Source organism: Dipteris shenzhenensis, chromosome 18, assembly GCF_047967505.1.
Source record: "Dipteris shenzhenensis isolate YYH24624 ecotype China chromosome 18, Dip_SZ_1.0, whole genome shotgun sequence".
In the NCBI taxonomy this organism is placed as follows: Eukaryota; Viridiplantae; Streptophyta; class Polypodiopsida; order Gleicheniales; family Dipteridaceae; genus Dipteris; species Dipteris shenzhenensis.
In genome coordinates this window covers 48,381,487-48,400,190 of record NC_141613.1, presented here as the reverse complement: position 1 = coordinate 48,400,190, position 18,704 = coordinate 48,381,487, and the positions used below count along the sequence as shown (strand labels likewise).

General features: G+C 43.9%; 1 protein-coding gene across 3 annotated transcripts in view; it reads right to left on the bottom strand.

Annotated features, from left to right (window-relative positions):
• LOC147891341 (Putative thiol-disulfide oxidoreductase DCC) overlaps window positions 1–18,704 on the bottom strand; it is a 166,238-nt gene that overhangs the window by 113,246 nt on the left and 34,288 nt on the right. For all 3 annotated transcript variants that reach the window (XM_087389711.1, XM_087389714.1, XM_087389713.1), the window contains exon 4: window positions 17,104–17,160. In XM_087389711.1, coding sequence (XP_087245837.1) covers window positions 17,104–17,160 — 57 coding nt within the window. The remainder of the gene's footprint in view (window positions 1–17,103; window positions 17,161–18,704) is intronic.

Genomic DNA, 18,704 nt, shown 5'->3' with positions numbered 1-18,704 from the left:
TACTTGCCATTGATCATGTTCACTATGGCAAATCTTACATCTTTCATGTCTATCTTTATGGAAATCTTCTGGCGATCCAAACATGGCAGAAAAAGTCTCAGGCTGCTTTCGATGCATCACATTTGTTCTCCCAAGATGCATAGTGGATTGAACATCACGGATATTCATGTGCATATTCTTGCCCTTAGGGGGAGAGTGTTGCTGCAATTTCTGCAAGGTGATCAGCCTTGGGCTCTTATGATTAGGACTTTGGTCACTCATATCAGTATTTCTGTGTTTGGTAATTGGCAACTCGATCAATGGGATTTTTTTGTGGCTGCACTGATGGCACTTTACCTGGCTGCCCTTTTGTCTCCCGCTTGCTTCTTGACTAAAAGCATGTTCTTTCTCATCTGGAATGGAATGGATGGCAATCTTTGCTAGGAAATTCTTTGAGAGCTAAAAGCATTCACTCGTCGAAAGCCTTTCAGCCTCCCTTGGCTTTACAAGAACCTTGACGTTCCTACTTTGTCTTGTTTAAAGCCATCACCTCGGTTGCTGATGCTATAGATGATGTTGGTACTGTGCTCCCCTTTTCTCTAGCAACCACCACATATGGATTGGGCTCTCATTATCGTCCTTTGTGGCGACAAATGACTTCTATGCTTTTGACTTTTGTTCTGATTCCTCCTTTGGAACTCCAGGACCGACTGGAAGATTGGACTTTGACTTCTCCAAGGTCCTCTTCTCATCCTTTGAGGTTATCTCAAATTACTATACCTGCATTGTATAAAATCTTTCTGCCTCAACCTTGGGTTTCAGAAAGAGGTGATTCTGTTTGGCGAATGCATCGCCCAACCAAGTGGTGGAGGAAAAGATTACAGCAACTTTGGGCCTATAAAGTACCGCTTCAGCAACAGGTTTTCGTTTGACAAGTTCTTTTGGGAGTGTTTCCATTTGGACAGCTATTAGCTCATCGACACTGCTCCTGCACTTTGCCACCGATGTTCTACTTCTTTGGAGACTGCACCTCACTTGTTTTGGCATTGTCCGTGCTCTCGTGAGTTTTTTTATCTGCTTCAACAGCGCCTGTGAGCAAGATTCCCATCTGTTCCGTTTGGATAGTTCTTCTGGCTATTTGGCTTTCATCCATCCAAACCCATCTTTTGTTCGTTTGGGTTCGCTACTGGGCACTATGGACTTTATGGACATATAGGAATTGTAAAGTCTTTGGTGATCCTACTTTCTCTCTATTTGGCTTTTTTAGGCATTCTCTGCAGCAATCTTTCTTTGATTGTTTGCAGACCCGTTGCATGGATCATGAGGTCTTTTTGGCATATACTGAAATTGATGTAATTAGTACCTTATTTTGAGGTTGCTACTCATATAATATATCAATCAAAGATTTCACCCAAAAAAAAAAAAAAAGTGTGTGTGTGTGTAGAAGAGGCACACTTAGTGCCATAGGCTATGACACAGGTGATTATGTAATGCAAAGGCCCCCACATGGGGTAGTGCCTATGATTGTGGAGTTCCTATGATTTAGAAGTTACCTCTATTGACGTAGGAGAGGTGCCACTGATTTAGGACACCCTCTCTCCATTCCTATAAAAGTGGGACTTCCCTCTTAAATCAATAGAACACCCATTACAATATCTTTTGTGTTCTCACTCCTCTTGCCACAATGCATCTATTCTTCCCCAAGTTCCAACATGCGGTATTAGAGCCAAACCATCCATTGAGCGCTTAGTCTATTTCAGCTTCAAACTGCCACCTCATCACCTTCTTCTCCACTCTCCACCTTCTTCCACATTTTGCCCTCTTTCTCTCCAGAGTTTGCTTAGCTTTGTTCTCCTCATATTCTGCGCCATTTGCCAAACCCTTTGAGCTGGAGATACCCTGTCTTGGGGCGAAACTATGACCCACAGGAATTAAGATTTGGTCGTCTTTGTTGCGCGTGCCACCGACACGAATACAGTGCGCCGATCTTTCACGTAAAACGTCCCATTGCCTCAACCATACTTCAATTCCTCTTAGCCACGGGTGGGCGACATTACAAGCAAGGTGCTGATGAATTTTGAGCACCAATGCTTGCTGGAGTGAGGAAAAAACACAAAAAAACAGTCGGGTTTGGTGCTATTGTCCCAGGTGACCTGACGCAACACTGCACCTCTCCTTGGCTGAGGATTCTCTGTGGTATTCAGTCTTCCATTTGCCTTTGAAAGCCCTCTGAAACCTAGCCCTCTGAAACCTTTTCTCTTCAGCTTCAATTGCACCCTCCATTCCTTGTCTGTTGCTGGACTCTATTTTTGACAGTTTTGTGATGAAAATGCTGATTGGTTAAACTTATGTTTTGGGGCTTTGTGAAAATCAGAAAATTCAGTATATGTTTGCTTTAGTTGACCTCTGCTAAGAGTTGGGGTATCTAACTATTTCTCCAACCAATTATACTTGTGGAGAAGAAGACTTCTTTGTAAGGCCCAAGGGACTAGACACTACCACACTAGTGGTAAGACCTTCCCAATATGCCTTCAGCATATTGTTTCTCTAACATTGATTATGTATCTCAAAGGAAAACATTCCAAAAAAAGCCTAGAATGAGAGTAAAGCCCTGTAATGGTGAATATTTCATCAAGGTGAAAATCATACTATATAGTATTGCCACCTAAAAAGGTTTTCTCTACAGTTGCTCTCCAAGAGACAAGCCCAAGAAGAGGAGAGGAATGACTCCCAAGAGAATGAAGCAGTTCATGTGAAGAAGAGCTGCATCAACAACAAAGAAAATCTTGGTTAAGGAAAGACTCCATCAACAATTGAAGAATCAAACTTTGTGGTAGAAGATAAGACTATGCCTTTTGAGCACTTTGTCTTTTGAACTTTATTTATCATCACTTGGTCAAATTTTTGAGGTTCTCTGCCTGAAATAGTACTCCAAAAAGAATGTTATGTGCTTTGTGTTTTGTAAATCACCTTTGGTCACCATATGATGTAGGCCATGTGATATGCGTTTACCCCCATGGTACCTCTTGCAGACATGAGAAACTAGGTCCACACAAAGGCCTAAGATTCATCCTTGTACATGCAAAGGAGAGAACCATTTCGAGGGGTCTATCCCATTTTTGTAAACCTTGACCCTTGGGCACCTTTGCTAGCATGAGATCCTAGCCATAGATTTATCCTTGACCACCATGAGATGGCATGTGAAACTATGTGACTAGATGTATCCTTGACATAGCAAGAAGCAAACTCTTGAGGGGGGGTATGTTGGGATATGTGTGATCAAGGGCTTGCTAGGTGCATGTGTGCATCCACTAGCAATCATATGGTTGTGTGTGTGTGTAGAAGAGGCACACTTAGTGCCATATGCCATGACACAGGTGATGATGTAATGCAAAGGTCTCCACATGGGGTGGTGCCTATGATTATGGAGTTCCTATGATTTAGGAGTTATCTCCATTTATGTAGGAGAGGTGCCACTGATTTAGGACACCTTCTCTCCATTTCTATAAAAGAGGGACTCCCCTCTCAAATCAATAGAACACCCATTGCAATATCTTTTGTGCTCTCACTCCTCTTGCCACAATGCATCTATTCTTCCCCAAGTTCCAACAGGCCCTCCCTTAAAAAGGTGCTATGTATAAAAGGCTGAAAGTTTGACTTTGGTATTCAGTTGTAAATTTGCAAGTCTTTCCAAGAGTTTTGTTTATGTTTCTCTTGCTCTACCTTTGCACACTCCTTGATAAGACCTAGCCTTTATTGAGAGGCTTAGGGAGCAGCAGCCAGATTCACCATGGCTAGAAGACCAGTATGAGTATGCCAAGCTAGAGCTACAAGTTATGGAGGACACACGTGAAGGGTACTCATATCATTCTTCATAGGCTACATGGGTCTCGTGGACCACAAGCCCTAGATTATGAAGGTCTTAGGTGTAGCATCTCAGGGCTGAGACAAGCCAAATGCACTTGGAACTCCAGAGATCTTAGAGCTGGGTGGCTCGAGAGGAGGTTCAATCACACATTCCCTTAGTTCTAACAACATATGAGTCAACTGCAAGACTCGTTTACAGCTGATGAGATGCTCAAAGCCCATGAAGGCATTCGCAAGGCAAAATATGCTTGGGAGAAGCTGAATTCTCTCCACCCTTCTTCCAATAGTAATGGAACTTGATAAGCACCCGTTCATCTTGCATACCAAGAGATTTTTGACTTAGGTCAAACATCCTCAACTCTCTCTTGAGAGTGGATATGGCTAATCTGCCAAGGGGGGGAATAGGACAAACATTCACCATGGAGGCGGACCATTCTTTCGGACATGGACTACAAGATTCTGGCCAAGATAAGCTTACTCCTACATCCGCTCCTCCTTGTTGATATCATTCACAACGTGTAACTAGTTTTGTAATGCAGAGGAGTATCTTTAAATTATCTTCACTTTTTGAAATGCCATAGATTGGACTTAACAAGAATCTTAGTCACTTGAAATTCTTCTCTTTTGACTTCGAGAAGGCATGATGGATTGGGATCTCTTTGAATCTACGTTGTACATAGCCAGCTTCAATCAGCTTTTCATTGCAAACCGCATGGAGGAAGCTTTTTCTCTTACATGCTCAAAATGACACAGATGTCCAATGGATTCTTTCTTGATTCTCTTGTCTCAAAGGCATCAGGGTACTTTCTCTACTCTCAAAAGGTGGAGTTGGTTGGGATGTGTCTTTTCTGGTGGTAGGAGAAACTTCTGGGCTCATAGTTTGCAAATCACAATCCACTCTTTGTGGAGGACTCCTGGAAACTCTTGCAATTTTTGGAAAACCCTGAAGATGGGAGGGTAGTGGCAGCCTTCTCGTATATGGATTTTTCTCATAGTTCGTAGGCCCTCCTCAATGGAAGGGATCCTTGTTGATATACAGAGTTCGATGAGGATTTGGTGGCATCTTGCATCAAGTCCCATTAGGGTCAGCCCGTGGTGCAAAAAGAAAAAAGAGCACCAATCACTAATGTGGCACTCAGAGGTTTGTCATCCAAGGAATTCATTCTAGTGCACAAGACACACATTGGCTAGGTATAGCGAGATAGCTGCTCGACCTGGTCTAGTGGGAGCCTGAAGCCCTCTCGAATAGCAACTATAGGAGGGTCTAAGCAGACCATAACATATGACAGGGTTAAGATGCCAAACTGAGGAGATAGAGGCGTGGCAGCCATTATAGAGACCTAAATAGAGGGTCTAAGATTCGAGATGTGAGGATGAGGATACCTCCAAGGCTTAATGGGCGGGACAATTTTCCAAGATTGGAGTCCCTCTCTGAGTCTAGCCCCCCATAGCTCCTAGAGAAATCTTGGATGATCAAGTGCTTAATTCATTGCAATGCCAGAGGATTAGAGTGATGGGAAAGCATTGAAGTGCTTAATTCATTGCAATGCCAGAGGATTAGAGTGATGGGAAAGCATTGAACCATTGATCCTCCATTGTTCTAGAAGAAGTACATCAACTATAGACTTTGGCCTTGGTACAGCCCTAAGAAAATATTAGGGTCTAAAAGAGTGGTTCTAACACACCTGGAGGACAGTCCACGAGGATAGTGCAGGTGCCCTTCTTTTCGTACAGCACGCGTATTGTTAGTCACATGCAGCTAGCAGCATTCCATTGGAACCCCTCATGGGAGAGGCACTAGTTGGAGAGCAGGTACCCCATGAGGCGCAAAGAGGTTATGGTCTGAACTTTGGGAGATATTTCTTCTAACTAGTAAAACATGGTGGCCTCGCCATTGACCCTGGCTAGAGCAAACGAGGATGGATGCAATCGTTGCTCCTGCATTGTTCCCATTATTTACAGCATTGTCCTTCAATGCAACAGATTACGCAGTGTTTGTATGTATGTATATGCGTACATCTATATGCATGCATGCACATATGTCTACGTATGCATGGACATCTGTATGTAAGTACGTCTGTATGTACGGATGCACTTCTGTATGTATATATCTATGTCCATATGTATGCATCCTTGAAAGTTGCTTTTTCTTTATGGGGACACCCCCATAAAGCCAAAGTATAAGTGTCAAGAGGGATATCTTCCAAACAAGGGTGTAAGTACCAACCAAAAGAAAAACTACACTGCTCAATAAAGCCTGCTACTCTAACTAGACCCAAGAAAGAATCAAAAACCACATCATAATTAGAAGATGCCTCTAGGTTGCAAATTGAAGATCATAATTTCCTCAGCTCTGTCCCACAAGAAACTATGACTGAAGAGAGCCGCTTGCGCTTAAGAAAGCAACAATCCACCTGATAGTCAATGCTGTCCCCCCATCTCTAAAACACAAGGATATTCCCCTGGTTGACTGCTCTATCGGGGATTACCTCTTACAAAGGGCTGAACAAATAGCCCCTCTGTGGTTTATAATGCCATATTATCCCACCATTTGTGAAATGAAGGGAAGGGCTAAACCTTATTGATGTTGATATACAATGTAGAGCTTTGTTTTGCAAGCTTGTGGTCAAGGGACTTACGCCAAGTTGGGAGCCTTGGAAATATTTTTTCCTTGCGATGCACTAGGTCTTGCACTCTATGTCTCAGGCAGTAATTGGATCAACATCATTAGATGGGTCAGACATCCAGATGCCTCGCACACCACTTATGGCTGCTGGTCAAAGCTTGGTAGAACTTCAGGAACTCATTATAGAGGATTCTCTCCATTATGCAGGATGAGACTAATATGGAATGATTTTATCTGGATGAGCTTGATAGACCACTTGGTGCCTCAAGATATTTGCGATGGTCCAGATAGGATAGATGCCCTACTTTATCTGGGGTCTTGGAAGGCTTTCAAGGATCCTATTGAAAAACATAGACAGAAATTAACTAGTCAGCTTAGAGGAGTGGTATACCCTTCATGGGGGAGCTAAATTTTCCTTGGTGTCTATGTCACTAACGAGTTATTAATAGAATGTTCTTTTCTTTGTGAAAAAAAAATTTAACCCTCCCTCCTAGGTCAAAATAATGAAGCTCTCCCAAGCGACTTTGGCTCTTGCATTTGTGGACCCATCAAGTCCTCTTCAAAGAAAGTTCCTAATCTGCCTGTTAAGTTGTGAAATGCAGTCCCTAGAGTGGCACCAACAAGAGCACACATACCAGGCACTAGCCAGCAACACCTGGTTGACAACTACCACTCTAGAGATGAGATCTAGCCGGCATGAACTTCAAAAAAAAAGTTTCCTCCTGATACTCTCCAACACGGGAGCAAACTGCTATGAAGAAGAAATGCCTATGCCAATAAGGTAGGCCAAAAATCTGACAAAGAGACCTCTCTATAACCATCCAAACTCCAAATCCCAACCAAGAGAGTCCTCATGACTAATACAAAATCCATTGGATTTATGCCTTTGTTGGAAGGCAAAACAAATCGAAAGCTGTCATGAATGCTATAAGGGTCTGAGGAGAGGCATCCAAGTAAGCTGTCGTGTCATTTGCAAGCTCATCATCTAATATCTTCTCATTCATCTGAGGGGGAACCTCAAACAAAGGATGTCCAACTGAGGTCTAAGGTGGAGATTCACAGCCTCTGCACAAATAAATATAGCAAAGGAGCAAGTGGGCATCCCTATTGGACTAATTTGGTCATCTGAAATCTCTCTTCTATGGCAAACCTGATAAGAACCTAATTGTGGGCCAATCTATAAAGAGAGGGCATACCTGTGGTCCATGAATCAAAGCAATTAAAATGCAGCTGCATACCCTCCAAGAAACCCCAATCTACTCTGTCGTAACCTTTCTCTAATCTAAGAGTAGAACGACAAGGCCTCCCAAAATGAAAAGATATCATAAAAAATGCTGCACCCATTCACAAAGCCAGTCTATGTATAGTCAGGGAGTGGAGGCTGCAAACATAGGCTGATTGCCTTTGCTGATATGTTGTATGCAGTGCCCAATAGTATGATCAACCTCCATGCTTTGCAAGCTCCAGTACCCCCCCCCCCCCCCTTTAGGGATAAGATGGGATGAGACCCTCAGTAGGTAAAGTAAGCATAACACCAATTTCCCATATGCTCTGTAGAGTTGAGTGAGACGATCACCCAAAAGGCAATGAAGAAAGAGGGGATTAATCCGTATGAACTTGGGCATTATTCCCTTGTGTGGAACAAGTAATACAATTCTTAATTCCATGATGATGAAAGGTGCCTCAAGTGAGATCCTAATATCCTATTTCAAAAACAATAGGACACTCTACCATAACCTCAATCTAGGACTATCTCTATGGAACAAGTAATACAATCCTTCATTTCAAGTTGATGAAAGGTGCATCAAGTGAGATCCTAATATCCTATTTCAAAAACAATGGGACACTCAACCATGACCTCAATCTTAGGACTATCTCTATGGAACAAGTAATACAATCGTCATTCCATGTTGATGAAAGGTGCATCAATTGAGATCCTAATATCCTATTTCACAAACAATGGGACACTTTGCCATAACCTCAATCTATGACTGTCTCTATCAATCGTGTCAAGTTCTGCAGTGACGAGGGAAGCATGGTAATCTGACGCAAATGCTTGAAAGTATTTGATCTGACTGTAATATCCCATTAGAGTCAATGAATCTTGCCATGTCTAGGACCATTGAGTAGAGAAAATGTTTTTATTGAATCTTCTCTCCACGTGAAACCAGAGAAACTCCCATATATGATAAGAAATCTCAGCTCTACTCCCCATAAGAGTTTTCTGGTGAGCCCTTGTTACAGCAGGGCGCTCATGGACCCAATCATTTAAGGGTCTTTTCTTTTCTTTCCTTTGCAGGATTGCCAACAGCTCGCGAATGGCAATCTACTGCCAACAGTTTTTAAATCTCCTAGTCCTAGCAATGGAGCGATAAAAAACACTACTATGCCTATATAGAGAGATGCTGCCATAGCAGGGGGAAAACACAAACCCCCTTGCAAATAAGAATTCCAAAGCTGCATAACTGCTCCTCCTTTAAATAAAAAAATGGAATCTTAATACTGGCAGATCGAGCATGAGTGTAAGGCTCAAAATAACTGGATAGTGGTTAGAAGTACATGTCCCCGGGGCAGTACAAATAGTATCACCTCAAGTCCAATCATACACACAAAATCTGTCACATGGATGGGCCTCAAGAATCTTCTGTTTGACCAAGAAAATAGGAGAAACTGTGGCAAGGCATGAAAAGCATCGAAAATGAAAGCATCCCAAGAAGCTGTCTTTCTCAAGAGAGTGAACGCCCATCTTCCCTTCCCCCTCTTTTGTCTGTAGGCAACTCCGCCATGTTGAAGTCACCTCCAATTATCTAGGAATCAGCAATTAGGGCGCACGAGAGCGATTCCTCTAAAAGGAAATCTGTTCCCTTCTGTTATTGGGAGCATGAATGTTGACGAAGCCAATCTTAAGTCCATCTATCAACAAGATAATCCACTGAGGCCTAGATGGAATAATGATATCACGGCCAACCACAAGAGGAGCATGGTGGCTGAAACCCAAATGCACTTCCCTCCCTTGGTGCCAAGGGCAGCACACCAAAATGTGTGACCAGAGAGCACCTTATCTGACCATTTGCAATACATATTGTCTGTTTGTGCTCTTGGATTAAAAGAATATCAATAGATCACCTTGAGACCCCTAATGTAATTGATTGCATATAGCTTTGGGAGCAGCGCTGAGAAACATCACCAAGCCCTTGAATTTTCGACGATTGCATATTAGATGTAATTGATTGCGTATTAGCTGTCTTCGGTAGTAGTGATGAGGAATATCACCAAGACCTTAAATGTTTGGCGATTGTGTATTAGATGTAACTGATTGCATATTAGCTGTCTTCGGTAGCAGCGATGAGGAACATCACCGAATCCCTGAATGTTCCAGCTAACAATCTTCATCCATGGGACTCCGGAGAAAGAAGCACAGAAGTACTTTCCAGATCCAGTGATGGAAGCATCTGCGCTCTCTGAACCTCTCCTAGCATAAGTGAGGGCAGCAAGTCCACTGGAGAGAGAATGGGTGCTCTCAGTTTATACGGGAACCTACCCTAGAGTTTTAGTTGGAACTTGGCTAGGAGATGAACCTAACAACTACTCTCTTGTTGTCATCTAGTCCAATTTCTATCTCCTAGCCACATGTTCTACCAAGGGTAGTCACAAGGATGGGGATGGGGCCTAGAAGATGTATACAAAGCCTATACTATCTTTAATGTTTCATATGTGTCTAACTCTTAGATTGACAAACATTATGAGTCTGTTTGTCTTGCTAGTACACTTCACCCATCAAAGCATAACACACCGCCAAACTGAAAGCCCAACCACCTTGATCGTTGCACTCATTTCCTATAACATTTACATGGCTGCTATAGAGAGAAACATTTTGCAAAATCATGACACCAATCTGATGAAACTTGCCTTCACAGTCACCTCCAAGCCATTCTTTCTAATTGTGCTGATGTACATGCAACCCTTGAACTAGTAATGGAAGTAGGTATTGAAAACATCTTGAAAAGAAACCTCACTATGCATACATGTTAATGAGCATTAGTAATTCAAACCCATACTTGTAAACACATCAGTCTATGCTCATACAGTGGTTCGCCACAAGGAAAAAGCACATGTTATCTAGCAATTTAAATGTTCTTGGCATAAGCAAGGCATTATCATGAGCCAATCTTCTTGCAAGCTGGTATAAGTGTACCTTCAAGCTTGCGACTATGTATAATCTACACAGCAATGAATGAAGCCCCAGGGTCCTCCTTGTCTACATTGTTGCAATAGCAAACATGAGGCCACAAACCTCAAGATTGGAACTACCAGCTCTCAGACATCTCTATATTGTACCGTCACACCAGGTCACGGTCATGTTGAGGCCTCGTCTCGTGGGGGTCCATGTGATCTGGTTGAAAGAACTCCGTGATAGAGCTCTGAGAGGGATCAACCATGCTTGGAGTATCCTCTTGTGGTGTCTAAGTACCTCATGAATGAAACTTGCCAAACACCGCTAGTCTGGGTAGGAGAGGAATCGAGCCAAAATCCCACATCTATCTTTGAAGAGGCAGTAGAAACGCCCTCGGATCTCATAGTAAACAGGACACCTGAAGATGAAATGCTCCTCTGTCTCAACCTCCTGCATGTCACACAGTGTGCATATGTACCTCTCCCTGGGTAGTCGCTCTGCTCACGAAGTCTGTGTGAAGAGACCCGGAACTGCCCAAGAGAGATCCTCAGCAAGTGGGGTAGGTGAATGTACGTGTATCCTAGTGGGTCAATGAAACCCTCCACTGTGATATGTAAGAAGTGATTTCTGTAGAAGCTAAGCTTCACTGGGAGTTCACTCAGACCCAACCAGGTCCGAAATGTGTGTAGCTGTAATAGATCCTCATGGATAACTTGGTTGACCTCCTGTGATAGGAGGGGAGAAAACGGTGCATCCATGCTTTACTGGAAGGGAGGTAGTCTATCCCTGTGGAGCCCTAGTCGCTCAAACCATCTCTCTATTCGTACATACCAGCACCTCTGGTCCTCTCCTGCTGCAAGTGCTATAGAAGAGGACAGAGCTATCCATGGTAGCTTGCTACGCCCAGAGGTGTAATCCCCATATTCCTTGACTCGGTACAAATACATGATGACCTGAAATGCAACATCTACCTGTAAAGGGGGTGACCCAAACTCAGCTTGAATGATTTGGTGGAGGAACGAATGGCTTGCCATGAATCATCCATGATAGCATGAGAACCTGTAGCCGCTCCACACGGGCCCACTCTGTGTTCAACAAGTCTGGCCCCCAACATGGGCTTCCGTACATCCCCGCTGGACGAACCAAGAAGTCAAAAAGCAACCCCTTGGTACGTGGATCCTGAAAGTGCGAGCGGAAGCACTGCCTCTCTAGTTTGGCCCATGAAGCATATCCTCTACTTAAGCGTGCCTGCATCGCGGGTCCCAAGATGAGTGTATGATGAAACTATCTCAACAGGTGACCCATCAAATGTGAACTGCTCCTGGCACATGATGGCTCCAGATGTATTGAAGATCATGACCTTGGTTTTACCCAGGTTGACCTTCAAATCATGAGACTCACAAAAGGACTATTGTGCGTCAAGGTGTCTCTAGAGCCCCTCTGCTGGGGAATACAAGAGAGCCACGTCATCTACGTAAAGCAATATCCGGATCAGCATGCCCGCAAGAGAGCAAACTACCCCCCCCGTGTTTGCATCACTGTCTCAAGCTCGTCAATGTAGAGGCCAAACAAGGTAGGTGATAAAGGACACCCTTGTTTGATTCCGATGGTGCTCATGATCCCGTCTATCCACCCAGATCATGCTCGGACTCTGCCTAAAACTCTCTCGTAAAGTGCCATGACAACCCAAATGATCTCCTGGTCATAAACCAAGTCCTGTAGGCGCCATATGAGACAAGCTCTTGGAATTGTGTCAAATGCCTTGCGGAAATCCACAAAGCAACAATAAACCCTCTACTTTCGTGCCCTCGCCTCCTCAATGATAAATCTGAGCGTGAGAATGTGGTCCATGGTCCCATGATCACGTCAGAATCCGACCTGTCTTGCTACTCTAAGTCCTCGACACTCCGCAAATCTGCTAACCTCGGAATCAAGTATTGATGCATAAACCTTGGACATGACATGTCCAATCATAATGGTCATGTAGTTCTCCACTCTCATGGGATCCCTTGCCTTGTGGATGGGTGAGACAATGTTAATGGTCCAGATGCATGGAAACCCTAAACAAACTTGTTAATGGTCCAAGTGCATGAAAACCTTGTTAATGGTCCAGGTGCATGGAAACTTGCTAAGATTGGGGCTAGGAGGTTAATTCCATATGCAATGAACTTAGTGCATAGCCCCTCATGATCCTTCGCTCGACCATTATGAAGTTTCATTACGGCATCCTTTACCCCTCCTCTACTGGAGAGGGTGCATGATGTGGGGCGTGGCATATGTGACAGGTTAGGGATTGGATGTCATAAAGTGTGCGTGCATAATTAAACCAGATCTGAGTGTCAATGAGTGGTGAGGGGGACCGTCCTAGAAATCTCCGCCAAAAGTCCTTAGAGTTGTTACTAAAAAAAATGTTCAGTAGCTCCTCTTCTTTGGTTTTGAATCTAAGCTGATGGCGTAAAGCCTTACACTAGCTATTATAGGGTATGGTCCCGAGGGGTGGTGGGCTTGTGGAGTGGGTGGTGTGGAAAAAAGCGTGAAGGGCAGCCTCGTGAGTGAGTGGGTGACCAGGGCAGCACCATCCTCTAAAAGGGGTATGAAGTCAATAGAAGCAAGAAGTATGTATAGACGGCCAGAGTAAGTAGGTGAGTGATCACGGTCAAAGCGTATATCATGGTAGGTGGAGTAAGAACTCAGTGGGGTGGAAGGAGCTATGCGACGGGGAGTGAAGATGCTAAAGAAAAGATAGGTATGATCAGCCCCTGGAGGGAGAGGTGCTACAGTGAAGTCAGTGATGCGACATGTGAAGGCAGGGGATCCCATGATGTAATCAACAACGCTGGAGCCTCCCCCATGTGGGAAGCAAGTGAAACCACTTGAGGCACGGGCCATCTGTCAAGACCATTATAGATAATGAGATCATGCATCCTGCCGAGGTCTAATAGGGCCTACTCATAAGATGTGACTGGACCTCGTCTGTCAACCGAAACCCATAGCATACCTACCTCCTCAAGGTCAATGTCTGGTAGTAGAGTGGAATCATCCTTGAAGTCAAGGAGTGGTACCTGACGAGCGCCTGTCCTTGCGTTGAAGTCCCCACTAGGAGGACTTCTCTGCGGGTAGAGAAGTCAATAATGGACTGATAAAGAGTAGCAAATGGGGATGTCTCATCCTCACCTCGAATATCTCTAGCAAAAAGAGAGGTCTCAGGGGGGAAGTAGCAAACTGCAACAAACAGATCCCGGCTGTCCATGTCCCGAATCCTGATCCAAAGAAACCTAGAATGTGCATCTCTCTACTTTATTGAAATAGTCCCCAAAAGTGTGGATCTGAAAAGAACTGCAACTCCACCTGACCCTCGAACTCCCCTTGTATCCCTCGTCTCATCTCTATAGGCAAACTCCCATGTATATCCGCTGACTACTGGAAGTGGGTGCTTTGGCCTCTGATGTGTCTCTATATAAAAGACTATGTCGTGACCTGTATAGTATTCCGAGAAGTTCCCTAGTTCTGACCATAGGGTTTCATGATGGTTCCAAATGGTACAGGATAGGGTCTCAAATACGTGAGTCTCAAAGACTCCGCTTCCCTATGTAGGGGAGGGGGCTGGTGCCCTACGAGAGCCTATAAGAAGTCGTCCCTCTCGTACAAGGGCCTGTAAGAAGTTGTCCCTCTCATACCACTGCCCACTTCCATAAGCAGCACGGGTGGAGGGACGGCGGAGCTGCAGGCGGGGGGAGCATGAGCGGAGGGCACGAGTGAGAGGGTGGGGAGTAAGAGCGGAGGGCTATCTCACACACATATGGGGAGAGAGGCAGGTAGGCGAAGAGAGAGGCAGGGAGGGGGGGCAGCAGAGAGGCAGGCTGAGAGAGGAGAGGGGGCTGAGGGAAGGGGCAGCAAGCTAGCAGGTCAAGGAGCAGAAGCCAAGGTGCAATTTTGAGTCTAGGATGAATCCTAGAGGGCCTAAAGTTTGAAGACCATTCGTGTGCTATAGCCACCAGAATGAATGTACACAGCCGTTTGGGCGACCATCTTGCACAAAGTGTAGCGGCGGGGGCGGTAGGCAGCCTACGTATGATTGGGCTAGTATTGAGAGAAATGACTCGATTTTGGATGATTATGGTAGGCCACTTGGAGTGTCACATTATATGCAGTGGTCTAGATTGGAGAGTGGACCTGCCTCTACTAGAGGCGCTTGGTAGGCCTGTATCAGACTTCCAGAGGATCAGAGACTTTTAGCAGTTGGCCACCTCAGAGGGAGTGCACGCAAGATACAACAGATACAGGCAGCCATCCCGCCAGAGTGGATTGACACATATGACGTGCCGCTTACAGAGTGCACTTGGTGGGGAGCTTTTCCAGAGACGGGCATTCCGTTACAGATTATTGCATTGCAGGATGCACATGAGGATACCCTTGTCTTTGATGTTCAGTCGGGAGGTAGACTTATCAGATCTTCTGATGATATTCTTTTGGAGGTTGCATTTCAGCCTGTCAGGATTGCAGGATTCATGGAGTGGGGCAGGGACTCACAGTGGTATCTTGACCCTAATCCTATTCTCCTTGCCCTGGGGTCTTGGAGACTCTGGCTGTATGGTGGTTCTCCTATTAGGTTCTTGCAGTAGGACCCAGGGGAGTGGGAATGGATTGATGACACCGAGAGAAGAGCTTCCCCTTCTTTCGCTACACAGTTAGAAATGCCCGGAGATTTCAGCTCAGCTGTAGAGGTTGGAGGCGTTCCAGAGCGACACATTGGGATAGTTTTCAGATTTCCGTAGTTGTGCGGAAGAACTTTTGGCGTAGGCTCTAGAAATCCCTCGGGAATAGAAAGATCACTCTATTCTTTTGGCTTTCTATTCATGGAGGGATTGCAGTGAACCTATGGAGATCCAGGGTTCGGGGCTGACCCTACTTATCCTCGTTGTCACATGGCAGTTGAGTTAGTACAGCATTGCCTTTGGGAGTGCAAACAGGCGAGGACGATCTAGAAAGGTGTTGCTAGGATCTTCAACATCTTTCATACAACACCTTTCTATATGACCTGGGGTTCAGTGGCTTGGTTATCTCTTACTGGCCCGCAAGTGTTTTTCGAGGGACATGATCCACATCCAACTTTCATTGTACGGTGACACTCAGTGGAGTCTTGTTTCCTCCAGGATGTTCCCTTCACTCCTTTCAGAGCTGCTACATGCCTCAGTAGACACGTCTTGGGAGGTTTTGGCTAGCATTGCAGCGTGGCATATTTGAAGAGCCAGGTGTACAGAGGCGATGGAGGGTATCCAGGTTCACCCTTCCCAAACTATGGCCAGTATTTGCACTGACACAGTACACACTTTGATGGCCATTTGGGCGAGCATGCAGGGATCCTCCAAAGCAGCCACTGCCAGAAGAGTAACTTTTTTCAGAGTTTGGAGAGGATCTCCTTTCTTCTCTGAGTCTCCTTCAGGGTTGAGATGGCATTTTCAGACTCTGCCTTGTTTCTTTATTAGCTCATTTTGAGCTGTTTTTTCCTCATGCATTGCATTTTGTACTCCCGCATTTGAGCTTGCTCTCGCGGTTTTCATTCATACTTAATGAAGTAATTTTCTTCCCCAAAAAAAAAAAAACCAAGGTGGCACTTCTATTGACAACTCCGTGCCAAAGGCCACGTCTCCAACCAAGACCACCTTCATCACAAAAGCTAGTACAAGTCATATAGAGAGACATCTCTCAGAAAGTCATCCCCCCCTCTTCAGCTTACAATGTACCCAAGAAGATATTGCCCTTGTCTTCCACTATCACCGGCTCCGAAAGAATATCGAAGTGGTGACGATCGTTAAGGCCTATCATAACTCCTGAGAGTAGTATGTCTAAAAGTGACCAAAGCATTACTAGAGGTGTTACCCGAGCCAAACAATCAAGTTTTGAGGAAGAGGGAAGCACTCCATTTCCTTCCCAGAAGCTGAAAACAATAAGGTTTGCAATTTACCTAAGTAGTCTATTGACAAGAAGTCCAAACTGTGACCCTATTCTTGGCTCGAATTACATAGAACGTACTAAGGTGGACAGTGGCTTTGAACACAATTTTCCTTGTGTACTTGCTACAGTTCTATTTGCTTGCACCCACACTCATTTTCTTATAAATGCAAAATATCCCTCTTGATATCCATTTTGTGACCTTGATGTCTACGTAATAGTGTGCAAGAAATTTCAATAAGATATAGAGTATCATTCCATCTAGGACGATGTCTTCTAGAGGCTTTCAACAGATATTTCCTTATCGAGGATTGGTAGTTTTTTCTGTCATTTCTGTTTGCATCAACAGGGTATTGACGGATACTACATACAATAGAGATTTCATGTAAATAACTATTTATGACCTTTGAGTGTCATAGAGCAAGATTTTGCATAGATTAATGCAATATAAAGTTATTAACGTGTATTTTAAAAACATCCAAGATGATTAGTTGCATGCCCTTACTGCAATGTCTCGAAGAATATTTCCATCTGGAAGAATTGCATGAATGCGTCCCATGGCCTAAATAGACAAAATAAAAAAGATGTGTAAGAATGGACACCATTTGCATCACTAAAACGTAGTGGGAAAAATTGGCAGGTTCTTTAAATTCTGTAGAGCTTAATTTGGATTTACTAAAACTTTCCTTTTGTCGAATTTTCCACACCCCCCCCTATATATATATATATATGTATGTATGTATGTGTATGTGTATGTATATGTATATGTACATATACAAATACAAATACAAATACATATACATATAAGTATATGTATGTATATGTATGTATATATACATACATATACATATACATATATATATGTATATATATACATATGCATATACATATACATATACATATATGTATATGTATATGCATTGTATATACATATATGTATATGTTTGCATGTATGACACATAGGTTCTCTCTCTTAACAATTTTATGGTCCACTCTTCTACGTACACACACACACATATATACATAGATATACATATATACATATGCATATACACATACATATACATATATATAACATGTGTCATACATGCAAACAATGAACTACATGTTAATAGCATGCAATAAATGAATTCCCAACATTTTGAAGTTGACATGTTAAAAAACATTAAAGTTGTCAAGTTCAAGTTGACATGTAAAACATTTAAAGTTGTCGTGTTGAAAGAACTTCATACGTAATCCAAACATAGTTATGTTCACCCAAAAAAGTTGTCATGTTGAAAGAGCTTCATACGTAATCCAAACATAGTTATGTTCACCCAAAATAAAATAAATATCTTTTCTTTAAACAATAGAAAAATAAACTTTGTATTGATGTTTGGAAAATCAACCATACAAGTCAGCTATCCCAAAGGCGCTGACCTTGGGAAAAGTATCAAAAACCTGGCTGAAAGAAAAACTAGCCTGCTCCCGAGAACCCAGCTCACTACCTAGAGTATCTCAGGGACAGGGACTGACAACCAAGGGGGAGGACGATACAGCCAATGAATCACGCACAGCATGAGAGGGTAGAAATTGCCTGCAGGCCCTGCCTTGCAGAACTGCTCTTGCCCTTGGGCACTCGCTCTCAAATCCGATGATGCTGGCTCCCAATTGGCATGCAGAGCACAAATGATATCTTCCAGATAGAGAGTAGAGTGGCCGTAGGTGGAACACGATGATCGTACATCACTAGGCTGCAACACGCAACCCAGATGTTCCATTCCGTTATGCTAGCCACACTCTCCCACATGCTGTCCTTTGGAGAAGAAAGAGGATGATACCAAGATGGTGGGGTCGCCTCATGCAACTCGATCCAATGAATGCTTTGTCCATGTATCCTGTAAGATGGGGAGGCCTCATTGATGTGGAAGGCCTGCCCCCCTCTGTCAACCAGGCCATCATGCCCCTAGTAAAATCTCGATGAATACTCTGAATCTAGGTCATGATCTGAAGGGATCCTAGCGAGATCGTCTGAGCACTCGGGAAACTCCATAGGTAGTGTGGAATCGTCTCCAAGACACCATCCATGCAGTAGTGGCAGCGCCCATCCACCTGCATCTGCTCTAG